This window comes from Castor canadensis, chromosome 10, assembly GCF_047511655.1.
Source record: "Castor canadensis chromosome 10, mCasCan1.hap1v2, whole genome shotgun sequence".
Taxonomy (NCBI): domain Eukaryota; kingdom Metazoa; phylum Chordata; class Mammalia; order Rodentia; family Castoridae; genus Castor; species Castor canadensis.
In genome coordinates, this window is record NC_133395.1 from 82681652 (window position 1) to 82695394 (window position 13743).

General features: G+C 40.6%; 1 protein-coding gene across 1 annotated transcript in view; it reads right to left on the reverse strand.

The window, feature by feature from the left end:
- Positions 1-409: 409 nt before the first annotated feature.
- The window catches only part of Fgf9 (fibroblast growth factor 9), a 36255-nt gene continuing 22921 nt past the window's right edge, over positions 410-13743 (reverse strand). Inside the window, exon 3 of the mRNA XM_020152445.2 lies at positions 410-2104. Coding sequence (XP_020008034.1) covers positions 1859-2104 — 246 coding nt within the window. The 3' untranslated portion in view covers positions 410-1858. The remainder of the gene's footprint in view (positions 2105-13743) is intronic.

Genomic DNA, 13743 nt, shown 5'->3' on the forward strand with positions numbered 1-13743 from the left:
AGAGAATGTGCATCCGAGCAAAACAAAGCTAGAATATTAAATTTTAAAAATAGTTACATAAATCCTGACACATTTGTAACTGTCACTTTCAATTTCCCAATGAAACTGGCTAGAAAGTGTTTTGTATGGATGAGAATTTGTTAGAAACTCCTTTTAAGTATTGCTTTAAGAATTTGGCTCTTTTCACCTTAGTATAGTAAGAAAAATAGTCTCCCTTGCCCAAGGGCAAGTTCCAAAATTATTGCTACCAAAGAAATATGTATTCTTTATGCTTTTCAGCATAAAATGTTATAAAAGTCTTGTAAAAGATATTCTATATAGTAACCTCCCCTCTAAAAAAAATTGAGTGCTTTAAAGATCATTTTTTAAAAACAACAAAACACAGCCAATGATTATAATACCTTCCCCCTCGATGTCATTATTGATAAAGATTTATTGGTTTCATGTTGCAAGGTTAACTTGAAGAGTGCTATTATCATGGAATTATGATGGTTCACACCAAAAGCAATTTTCTATAAAAGATGTTACAATGACCCCCAAGGAACTTGTATAATTTCAAATCTGATAGCCAAATGTACAAATAAAAAGTTTACAAGAATGGTCCTGTTAATCTGACTTTTGTCCCTTAAAAAAAAAAGTGTCCTATGTAAGCTTTTTATTTTTAATTCATTGTTTGTGAATTCTACATCAGCACAATGTTTGGTGTTATTCCTACTGTTCTGCAGATGGGCTACAATAAAACACAGTCATTGTTTAGCTTTGGTATATCCTGTGATAGATTTAAACAAGTAAGACATATACCAACCCTCGTATTTCCAACCATGAAGTTACAGAAATAGAGTCACTTAGGAGAGAGGAAAATTACAGACACAGAATAAAAGGTTGAGACCCAGTTTATCTTTAATCCTCTGGGGTAAGCTATGAAACAAGCAGTCTGAAGAGTGAAGACTCAGTGTCATGAGCAATGTGCATAAGTTTACAATAATACGGGCACAAAATAGATTGTCGCCTTTAGTACATTAGGGTCACTGGAATTTCTCATTAGGCCTACTTGCATGAAGTTACCACAGGTTCATAGCAGACATTGCCATTCAATGCTTACAGAGCCTAAAGCTTCCAAAATGCCTATCTGGCCTGTACATATTTCATTAAAAATAAACTCTATATAATAAATAAATATATAAAATAAATAAAATGTTGCCTTTGGAATTTCTATAAATAAATTTAACTTTTTTTCTTTTTTTTTCTTTTTTTTTCTTTTTTTTTTTACTTTTTTCTGGGGTTTTTTTTTGTGTTTTTTTTTTAACTAAGAGGTCTTTGTTTTAAGGTCACTGGAATGATACCAGTGAGAATTAACTGAAAACGTTTTTTTAAGTAAGCCTGCACCCTCCATGCCTTTGAAAATGCAGCCTACCCTTATGCAGGCCGCCAGCCAAATAGCCTGATGAGTCGAAGTATGGCAGCTGTGCTGATACAGGATGAAGTTCAATTGATCAAAAATGTAAAAGCGTGTCTATTTCCCAGCATGCATCAGGCTGTCGTCCTCTGCTCTCGGCTCACTGATTTCCCCTGCTGCTTGCCCATTCACACACTCACACTCTCTCATTCCCTCTCTCGCTCCCCTTCTTTCACAATAAATCAAGCAAGTGGCCGTAGGCAGCCCTCCAGGAGGACCAGCCTTTAAGTGCAGCACAAAATCAGCATGTTCCCATTCAAGCTTCCATCGTACACTATGCATGCGACAAAATTTGGCAACAGTGGAGCTGAGGTGATGACACAGTAATTGACAAGAACCCACCGCATGGAACCAGTTATAGTGGTTGCTTTTCTAAGGGCTCAAGTGAAGAAATTGTCTTTGTCAACTTTGGCTTAGAATATCCTTATATAGTTCAGGTACTTTGTCAGGGTCCACTGGTCTAGGTAAAAAATGTGTGAATTTCTGGTGCCTTTTAGTCCTGGTCCCTTCTCTTGGAGTTCCATCTTTATTCAATGCAACATAGTATCGCCTTCCAGTGTCCACGTGTTTATATAGGTTGGAAGAGTAGGTGTTATACCAGTTTTCTTCAAACTGTTCTCTGAATACACACTCTTGGGTTAGTTTTTCCTGTTTAAAAAAAACAGAGAGAAAAAAATTAGTATGTTGAAAAATTAGCTACTTTCTACATTAAAAGCCCTATTCCACTGTTACATAGGACAAGTCGAGCATTGCTTATTCAAAATGCTTAGGACCACAAGTGCTTTGGATTTGGAGGGTTTTTTTCCTTCAGATTTTGGAATATTTGCATATACATAATGAAATAGCTAAATACAAAATTCATTTATGTTTCAAATACAGCTTATCCACATAGCCTGAAGGCAAACTTATGTAATACCTTTTCATGAAAAAAAATGTTTCGTGCTACGGACATTTTCCACCTGTGGCCTCAGGTTGGTGCTGGAAACATTTTTGGATTCACTATGGAGTTCAGTTTTCCAGATTAGGGATGATCATCCTGCATGAGACTGAGAATATTCTGATTTCTTTAACCAACTTTAATGCATTCTGCTTCACCCTATCAATTCAATGACATTTTAATTTCTTATTCACAAATGCTAAACCACGAAAGAGCCTTCATATTTTCTAATGTGGTGAAACTCCTCCATCTGCCAACTATTATACTCAAAGGACCACTAACACATTGGGTTGTCCTTATCTACAGCAATTAGATGGTGACCGTTTCTGGAAGGGCTTTGCCAAAGCCAAAGGCCCAGAAAACCACCTCATCTTTAATGTACTTTTTAGAAAGTACTTGCTGTGTAGAACCACACTAGCAGCATGCCCAGAGTGACCTGCTGTTTTCTGCCCTGTAAGAGTCTGTGTATTACTCTCCAAGGCCATTTCCCAAGCTGCAATGTGCAGTGTTATCTCGAGACGCTTCTTCAAAATGCAGGTGTCTGAAGTACCAGTCTTCAAAATTCTGATCCAGAAATTCCCACAAGAACCATTTTTTGACAGGCCCCTGCGAGAATTCGAAGGCAGGTAAGCCTCAGTCCATATTTTAAGGTACACAGTCATTCCTTGGTATCCTCACAGGATTTGTTCCAATACCCTCTCAACGCCAAGGATAACAAAATCCACAGATGCTCAGAACCTTCCCCCATGCTCCTGTACACTTTAAATCATCTCTAGACTACTTACCATGCCTAACGCAATACAAGTGCTGGGGAAATATTTGTTATACTGTATTATTTAGGGCGTAGAGGCAAGAAAAATGTCTGTACATATTCAGGACAGATGGGACTTTTTTTTTTTTTTCAATCCAGGGCACAGTCTGTGGATATGCAGGGATCACTGCCAGGCTTTCGATCATGATTGAGTGAATCTTCCTGAATACAAAGATGTAAGAACAAATATTCTGTCCCTCCTAGCTCCCGAACTTAGCTGGCAGAAGAGCCTCCTGATTTACAAAGCCCAGTGCTCAGGCCAGCAGAAGCCAAGAGAAAAGCTGGGCTTATCCTTACATCCCCAGAGCCAAAGAGGTTCCCTGTCTTCTGAAATGTCTTCCAATTCCCCTCCACCTGAGCTGTGTGAAAGTGGTCCCATTTAACCCCACTGCCCCACTTGTGAGCAGTAAGGACTAGAAACAGCACAAACATCACATCCCAAAGTCACCAACACACTCCAGGCAGAACTGTGTGCCCTGAAGCAGGCCCCTGGAGAAGTAAGGCAATGAGGTGTGAGGCCTTTGTGCTCTTAACCTCACTCAATTGGAACTTTCTAAGACAATTCTATTAAATATAAACACTAAAACAACCTTTTAAAAATATTTACCTTGATCTTGTCCACCCAGCACCTTACTTAAATAAGAAAACATATATCTCATACCTGCGAGTTCTTTGTCCATGGATTTAATAATCACAAACTGGAAATGTTTGGAATGCAAGTTGCAACTGTACTGGACATGTACAGACTTTTTTCTTGTTGTTATCCCCTAAACAATATGGCCTAACAACTATTTATTGTATTAGGTACTAAAAGTCATGCAGAGAGGATATGCTTAGGTTCCACACAAACATTAAGTCATCCTATACCAGGGACTTCAGCAGATCTAGCATTTGAGGGGGCTTCTGGAACCAATCCCTAACAGAGATCAAGGGATGTCTGTAATCAAATACACATAAGGGTATGTGACATCCTTCTGTTTCTGTCATTCAGACCCAGAGGACAGAGAGCAAACATTATACATCAACAAAATACCAACGCCCTTTTTCACATCCCTATAGCTGAGACAGTGGTTTAATACAGTGAGTTCATAAATACTGGCTCGGTAGAATTATCTTCCATTGCTTGAAGAGAAAATCAAGGGAGCAGAGAATTTGTCAAAAGGGAAAGAATTTGACAAAACCAATCAATGGTCCAGCATGAGGCTGGCTTCTCTGTCTCTTCTTTAATCCACAGGCTTAAGACATACTCCAGGGCTCCTGCAGCCTCAAACTTCCTCATAAGCACTCTTCCAGGTGGCCAAGAGCACTGAGCAAGATGATGTTCTTTTATTTTGTTTTGTTCTGTTTCATTGTTTTGTTCTTGCGGAACTGAGCCCTGGGCCTTGTTCATGCTAGGCAAGTGCTCTACCAGTGAGCCACTCTTCCAAGTCCCCAGGTTTTTAACAAACATTATCTCATTGCACAAATCTTTGCTATGTGAATTGAAACACTAGAAAGCAAAAAGAAACAGTCGCATCCAGGCACAGTCAAAAAGGACAGTAAAATGTCAAACCACTAAGTCATAGGGTGAAACAAATGGCAGAAAGTAAGCAGCTATCCACAGCCCCACTGCTAGCTGGACTGCTGGTTCTGAGGCAGAAGGGTCGCCCTGCTCTTTCTGTGTGGATCTAGAAGGGCCTTCTTTGGGGGGAAAAGCAACCCACACACACTCTGCACACGGAAGAGCCTTGTCTGTACGTGATTATTTCTCTTCTCTCTCATCTCTATGAAACCCCATGAAACAAAAAAGTGTGGGAAAGCCATTAACAGTTATTTTAGTCTACTTCCATCAGCACAATAAATAGTATCCTAACAAGCAAGATTATTCCTGGCTAAAAATGGCTGGTTTTAGTTTGCTGTAATTAAATACATTTTCTAAACAAATTATGTGCATTCATTTGTTTTCATTAATAAAAAGGACCAAAGAATGGAACTGAATGCAGAGCCTTCAGTTCTATAAAGGACAAGAAGAAAAAAGTTTTTGAATTAAGTTTTCTTTTTCTCAGCAGGAAATCAGATCACCTGCCAAACTTTACAAAATTAATAGTTATTTTAAAAATGGAAAACAATTCCTCCTCCTTTTGGAGCCATGAGTGAAGCACTAGCTTGTATTTCCTTTGGTCCTCAGCATTCCTATAGCACAGTGGCCTTTCTTGGATCCTCACAGGAGATCTAGTTTGCATATGGGGCCAAGGCCTGGCTCTGCTGGGAAGCCTTGCCCCATCCCAGCTTCACCCCACTTGCTGGAGGATGTTTACAACTACTTACATCCATCTCCAAATCTCAGGATCTCATCTTTGAAACGGGTTAGTGCAAGGAGGGCATCCCTAAACCAAAATCCAAAATCCAAATGTGCCAAGTTCCAGAATTTTGGGGGTATCATGTTGGCACTCAAAAGGCTTCAGATTTTAAGACATGTTAGTTTTTAGATTTTTGGATTGGGGATGGTCAATTGATAAAGTCTATGCAAATATTCCCAAATCCAAAATACTCCAAAATCTGAAACACTCATGGTCCCAAGCATTTCGGCCTTAATAAGTATCCTGAGAAAGGGAGGTAACTCAGGCGCAGTTACAGAGTAGTGCTGGGCACGGAGGACGACCCGTAAACAACCTTACTGATATTATGTGAACATCATACCCCAACAAGCATAGGTCACTTTCATACCCAGAAAACAGCATAGGTCACTTTCCATTTAACATATGGGGCAGCCAGGCCTGGATGGGGGGATCCACCCTATCTGTGCCACAGAATCTTGTCATTCTAATCATGAAGCAAAAGTTCCCAAGGGACTCCAAGTTGCTGTCCCTTCCATTTCTCACTTTTCACTGACATGCCCTGTAGATCCTATTGCCCTGCTCATCCAGGGACCTAGGTGCTGCTTTCCAAAGGGCAGCACTGTGGGGAGCGGAGGGAACTTTGCAGGGGAAGGGCTGGGGTTCACAGTCTGCATTCAGGAATGGAGTATGGCAGCTTTTCTCAGAGTCATATGTGCTTCCTTTGGTCTTTACCCCAACATACGATTTTTAAAAAAAAAGCAGTATTCATTTTGCAAGAGGAAGAGTTAGAAAGGAAAAGAAAACAGAAAGCTGGAGCAAATTTCTACAGTGGCAGAGGTGTCAGCATCTATGAACAGAACTCGAATTTGCTCTCTGTTCCAGTGTACAGGATTCCCAATGTATACTTCATAGGATTTGAAAAACCTCCTTAAAAATAAAGTGAGAAAGCTGAGAAATGGAACTAACTTCTTCACTGTTCAGTTTAAATGCCTCTGTTTTCCCTCACTGGCTATTTTAGCATCATTTATACACACATAATATAACTTTCTAGAGAACCCAGAAAATAAACTGAATTATTTGATTATAAGCAGTATAGTCTACAGCCAGCATTTTTCGTCATTGTTAGGAACTCAAAGAGAGAGGTGCAACTTTGGTTAAGTGAAATTATGCTGACATTACATTGTAAAGCCACTGATAGATTTTGTTTCCTGAAATTATACCAATTATGCCACTGCATAGCATGAAAGTGTCAATTATCATTAAAAACTAAAGACCATGTGACTTTCCTACACCATGTATATATTTTAAATCACTTTATTCTTGTATTTGGGATTATGTCCATGTGTGATCTTTTTTTAAGACAGCATATCAAGATTTTCAATCACACTTCAGTTCTGAGTGATGAACTCTTTAGCTGAGGTGAATATATTTAAGTTACATTAATTCTATTCTAAGATTATTTTTTAATTAAAAATAAGTAGTGAATGCAAACTGGAACAGCAAAAAAAATGTATTGGCCTATATTCTTACATATGTGGGGGGTTGTCTGCCTCCAAATAAACTATATGCTTTAGAATTATAGAACTCAGATGTTTTAAAATTTACCACGTGTTTCCAATGCAGACAGTTTATAGAGTATTCCACTATAAAGTGATCAATTCTTGTTTTATTGTATTTCCATGTTTTAAATTTTTTAGATTATTTAACTATAGCTGTTTATGGCATTCCTATCTTTGAACTGTTGGATTATATCACTAGGCTTGGGTGGAGAGTGCGGATTTCAGTCAAACGTCCACTAAAGCCTCTGCTTTGGAACAAAATCTGGTGGATGTTAGCAACTATGGAAACCGTTTCATTTTATATCATCAAATTCTGAGCAATGGGAAAGACTGAAATTAAAACTTCAAAACTTTTACCATTCCTGTTAAATCCAGAGTATGAGATAATGATGTGAAAATTATAGTACAACCCAGAGGACGCTTAGGAATGCTACCAGACATAGACTTACACAGACACTGACTTAAAATCTTAGACCATGTGAAACAGGCAGTCCACATGGGTTTCATGATGCCCAATTCACATCTATGCCTGTTTGAAAAATGAAATCAGAGTTGTTCCAAAATTTGAGACTCAGTAACAGTCCTCATTACAAACATGACTTTGTGTCATGCTGCTATTTTAAGGCATGATATCCATATTAATAAGTCTACAGCTTAGCTTTAACCATGCTATCCAAATGGTCACATTTATTCAACTCGATAGGTTGATTAAATGACTTCCTGCCACAATATAAGCCACCATAGCACATAAATACATGACCAGTGACTACACAGACCCCAGCTTAATTGTAGAGTTGCTGAACATTTCATAAGTTAATGACTCTGACGTTATCATTCATTCTCATACTACTGTTTATTATAGTCTAGTATTTAAACCTGCCTTAACCACAATTACTCCAGCAGATGTACTCTTTCTCCTTAATAATCCAGCAGTAAAGCCTTAATGGGAGTTGTCACAAAGACCAGGGTGATTAAATATAATGACTAAAGGACCATTAATAAGAAGCCAGGTCTTTTAGCTTTTCTCTCCTGGGAAAAGTCCCCAACTAGACAGAAAGCAACAAACACAAGGAGAAGAGGTAACAGGGCATTACTCTTGCTCTATTAGAAGTTCCAACCTGCGTGTAACCCCCATGTGCCCTCAACATGACTCATCTTAAGTCCTGTTTCTCAAACCCCTTTAACTTTTCCCAACATTCCAGATGAGTCTACCTTGATATCACATCACCTCTGAAATTGTGGGAACCATGGAACTGGATGCATCTGGGATCAGTGTAAACAAATGAAGCAAGTAGGTAGGCAAGTATTCATTTTGGAAATATACAGGGGAGGAGAGATGGGGAAAGGTAGGCCATGGGTTCTACATTACAGCCAGGAGTAAGGCATTCTGGTATGCCTGTGCAGTCAGTGGCTGTAGAGAATGGTAATATACTGTATATTTCAAAAAGCTCAGAGGAAGGATTTTAATGTTTTACCGCAAAAAAAGTGATAAATGTTTGGGATAGATATACTTAACCTGACATAAACATTACACAATGGTTTAGGGTATAACTTAGAGATACAGTATACACAAGGCCCTGGGGTCAATCCCCAATATTGCAAATAGTAGTAATAACATAAAATAAGTATGACATTATATATACATATATCAAAATATTGCATCATATTGTGACTTTTATGTTTCTGTGTACCAGTTAAAAATAAATTTAAGCCAAAATGGTGGCTCACGCCTATAGTCCCAGTTCCTTGGAGGCTGAGGTAGAAGGATGGCTTAACCCTAGGGGTACAAGGTCAACCTGGGCAACATACAAGACCCTGCCTCAAAAAACTTTAATCATAACTTCTCAGTCTTTCGGCCAAGATCAAGGGTAAAAACATTAATTAATCAATTAATTAAATGCAATAATAAATTTAAATAAATCCTCAAATGTTTTAAATTAAATTAAGTATATATTTAATTTTTTAAATTCTATAAAAGTCTATATATAAATATATATGTGTATGTGTGTGTGTGTGTGTGTGTCTGTGTGTGTGTAGTTAAGAGTTTCTATATTCTTTGCATTCCTCTCCTACTTAAAAAAATTTATACAAAGAAAAAGAAAATAGAAGACATCTCCCCAAAAGCTGGTTACTTCAGTATTTGGGGACTCACGGATCAAGGCCCGAGTCTGAATCTAGGCACACACGCATACATACACACACACACACACACACACACAGAGTTTGTCCTAGTTGGCAAGTCTGTCCTGGGAGGCTTGGCAGCTTACTTATTGGCATGGTGGGTGAGTGTGCCACACACACTTACACAGAGGTACACACACACGGGGGGGGCACTTACACACATGCACACAGAGACACATGCATACACACACACCTTCTATGCAGCACGCTCACCCACCATGTGGCAGTAAGTGAACTGCCAAGGATAGACCTGCCAAACAGAGCAAACACACCATTCGGGAGGCTTCATCAGAAGCTAGGGTAAGCAAAAGCCTTTGTGTAGCAAAGGCATCAGCTCATGACTTTCCATATGATTCACAGCTCCACAAAGGAAAGAAAATCAGATTTGAAAAGTTCAGTATTCACTTTAAGGGTATGTGGCTTATGTAATGCATACCTAATGTATATTTAATTCTTCCACAGACATGCCTACGGGAAAGTTTCATCAATTTTCTTTTTAGGATCTTAGAACACTAAGTTGAAAAAAGTCACATTACATTCCCTACTGGAGACTATTGCCTGATAACAACAGTAACGCCACTTAGTGACCACTTGAAGTGCATACTGAAGATAAGGAAAAGTTGAGAATTATTCAAATCAAATGTTCCTTGGTAAAAACTGAGAGGAGGGTGCCCTTGGAGGGTCAGACTGGCAGACACTGGGGAAAGAGGAGGCTGCCAGGCCAAGGTAAAATGAAGGGCCTAAGGAATCAAGGTCAACATCAGGCCAAGACAACTGAATCCACCCATTGTGTACCCATGAAAATTGTCAGACATTTTGAGGGGAAGGAATAAAAAAAGAAAAATGAAGTAAATAGTTTCTATGATACACACAGAGGTTAAATTCAGCCCATGGTTTGGAGAACTAAAAGGAGAAATGTCAAAAGATTAACATAATAACAGAATAGACCCAAAGCTAAATTTTGAAGAGCTAAAAGATACACAGAATTTCCATAGAAAAGGCATGCCAGCCTTTCAGGAGCACATGCACGTGGGAGAGAGCCGGCCTGGCCTCAGTTTCCTTCTCTGCAAAAAAGGGTGCACTGGATGAAGAGCTTTCTAAGGATTTTATTGTTTGTTTGCATTTTGTTTTTTTAGGGGGTAGATTTTTGGGAGGTTTGGTTGGTTGATTTTTTTGGGTTTTTGGTTGGTTGGTTAGTTGGTTTATTTTTTGCTGGGGATGGAAACCAGTGCCTCCCTGCATTCTGGCATGTTCTCTGCCCCTGAGCAACACCCCAACACTGGAAGGTCCCTTTGGACTCTAGTGATTCAGTCTTGGAAACATCAAAATGTAGAAAGCACAGCTATCCACATACCTCTGCAAGAACATACTGAACAGGAAATGAAAGAAGAAGCTGCTGTGGAGTTGGAAAATAGGGAAAGAAACCAAATAAAATGTGTGCAAGAGGTGCTCACTGCAGGAGGCAGGGCAGGGATCAGCTGTGCAGCCTGGAAGCTATGCAGCAGTCCCATCCCAGACAGCTGCAACTAGTTCAAGGAGGAAAGAAGGACAAAGAAGGTCGCTCTGACACAAGGGGCCCTGCAGCTTGCTCCCCCGGAGACCTCTGGGAGAATACTCTTCTTGTGACTGTCACTACCTCCTTGTACTTGGTGGCTTTCTGCATCCTCTTCCCAACCTGTGCCTTAATGAGCATGGCTCATGGATGAACGGTCTGCCTGACCTATGAACTCCCCTATATCACCAACTGCCCTATGAGAAAGCAAAAAGTTAGCAACATATCAGACACTCAGTTCTGCTGGGAAATCAGACTGGGCACGGGATAGAGAAAATGCAACAGCAAAGAGGTATAGGCCAGGGCTCCCCAGGTCCACAGGACCTTTGAATTTCTCAGCACCTCCAGAAGGTGTTTACATCCCTCTGACAACCCCCCATCTCCATCCACTGCCCACCTGGTCAGACTGGAAGGGAGAAAAAGCCTGTCCCTGGCACCCTCTCCTACCCCTTGCCCCCAACCCCTAGCTCCCCCTATCTTAGGTCAGCCCACATATTTCCGGAACTAAACCTTTCCTCCTGACCCCACCTTGTGACAGGTGAAAGGTCCTTCCGTCACTCAGCACTGAGGTGACATGCTACATCCCTCAGGCCCCTCTCTGCTAGAGGGCAACAGTACTACCATGATTAGCTAATAATTTTCCTCCTCCAAAACCCGAAATACATGTGCTGATGGGACCTTTTACAAATGCGCCTTAACCCACAAAGACTGCTCCTAACGGCAGGCATGCAGGTGCTGTGACAGCCTTGTGAACTCACCAATAGGCAAACGTTAAAAAAAATGATGGTAAGTACAAGGTAAATGAGATCCCTGATAAAAGAAATGTCTTCAACTAAGTGGATAAAATAAAAATAAGCTATACTTGAGAATAAACTATGTAACTTTAATCTTGATAAATTCAGTTTTATGGTTGACATTTCTTAAAGTAAAATTCAAGGGATACCATATTTTGATCTGTAGGGAATTTTTAATTTATTTTTGGACTATGTCATGAGTCTTAACTTCAGAATTGAAACTTGCAAGGAAACACAATGTCAGCATATCTCTCTCACAGTGAGGACAGTCGGAGGTCACCAGAGCACAGCACTGCTCTTGCAGCCATACACAACCATAACTAACATCAAGGGAACAAGGACAATCTAGGCAGCTATGTGAGCTAGCACTGTGCTGGCCACTTCACAGGCTTCGTCTCCTCCAGTGGTGACAGCAGTGCTATGAAACAGCCCCCTTTTACAGCCTCCTCTCAGTGTGACAAGACTGCCCAAGGTCACATGGCCCGTGAGACACACAGCTGAGATTCTAAGCCCTGGCCTTCCATTAACTCCATTCTAAGCTCCAGACTACAACACAACAAACTGAAAATCAGCTTGAGAGATAGAGGAAGAAAAAAAAACACAAGCCAAGTTAACACAACCAGGACAAACAGTATCTGAAAAATAGAAATTCATATGGAAAATGGAAGAAGGTGGTGGGGCAGGGAGAGAAGGAGGAAGGCAGGAGAATAGAGAGAGACCCAGAGCTTCCGGGGACAGCATATTTCATGAGAATGACCGATGCAACACGGCAGCTCACTAGGCAAAAATAACCCGATGCAGCAGCAGAGCAGTCACGTTTATGCACCATCAGGATGTCTTTGGCATGACCTTGGCAAGTCTATTCTTCAAATGCTGCATTGAGCTTTGGCCACTTTGTAACAAAGGAGAAGCAAACTTCAATAAAGATGTCAGTGAAGAATTACAAAAAAGAAAATGACAGATGAAGAGGGATTCAACTTCTGTCAAGATATTAAGCACTAATAGAAAGCAGGAAAGGGACAACTCAGAGCGTGTCTCTCCCACTTAGCGCCATAACACTTTGATCCTGGGGTGGGCAGGGGGAGGCCCGCTGTGGTGGGGGTGTTAGGAATGCTGGCTTTTTCCTCAGCAGGTTGGTTGTCATTATACTGCTGAGGCATGCCAGGCTAGCAGGCTGACAAGTGATGTTTCTGCACACCTGCCAGGCCATCCCAGGTTGGAAACAGCAGGAGGGACAATGCGGCCTGGCCACTGCTGAAGCTGTCTGAGGGCAGTGGCTCCCACTCCTCTCCAGTGGGGTGGTCTTTGTTGTTAGACTCAAAGGTACCTCCTGGCGCAACATAGTTGGAACATCCCCCAGGAGGTGACAACGCTGCCAGAGGACAACCCTCCAAATGCTGGTGGCAGCTGGGACAAACAGAGCAGAGACAAGACCAACAGTCACTCACCAGGTTTCTCCACCTTCAGCAAATTTGCCTTTTCTGTAGACAGGCTGTTTTCTCTGCCCAGTCCTCTCCATCTCTGTGGGTGACCCTGACCTTCCTTCCAACCTGTAGATTTCAGCTCCCTCCTTCAAGCTCTCTGAGCCCGTTTTATACCTAATTCTACTAGAACACTCATTGCACTGAATTATAATTCTTGCTTTACATATCTGACTCCCCCAGCAAAGTTGCCAGTTCTTCCTGAATTAGTTCTGAGATTACCCACAAGAGGAAACATATCCGCATTTGTATGTACCATCAATTCTCATTATTCATGGTAGTTAAATTGTATAAAATCTCCCAGAATATTGGGACATTGCTCTGGGGACAAACACAGAGTTAGGTTTCTGTAAGCCTCTAGTCCTACCATTTTGTTAATCAATCAGTACATTCTGTTTAAAGATACCTTATTTAGCACATATTATTGGATCACTCAGGCTGAATGAACCTTCTCTAACGAACAAATTTGCTCCATAAAATACAACATCCCCTTTTTACAGGCTTTTAGTAGCACTGGACAGCACTTCAGCACTATGTTGGGGACATTTCGTAAGGCAAGATCACACAAAAGGCACAAAATATGAAATACAGAGCTCCAAAGGACCCTGTTCATAGAGAGACCTAAGACAAGAAGGCAGAGGTTGGCCTTCTTTG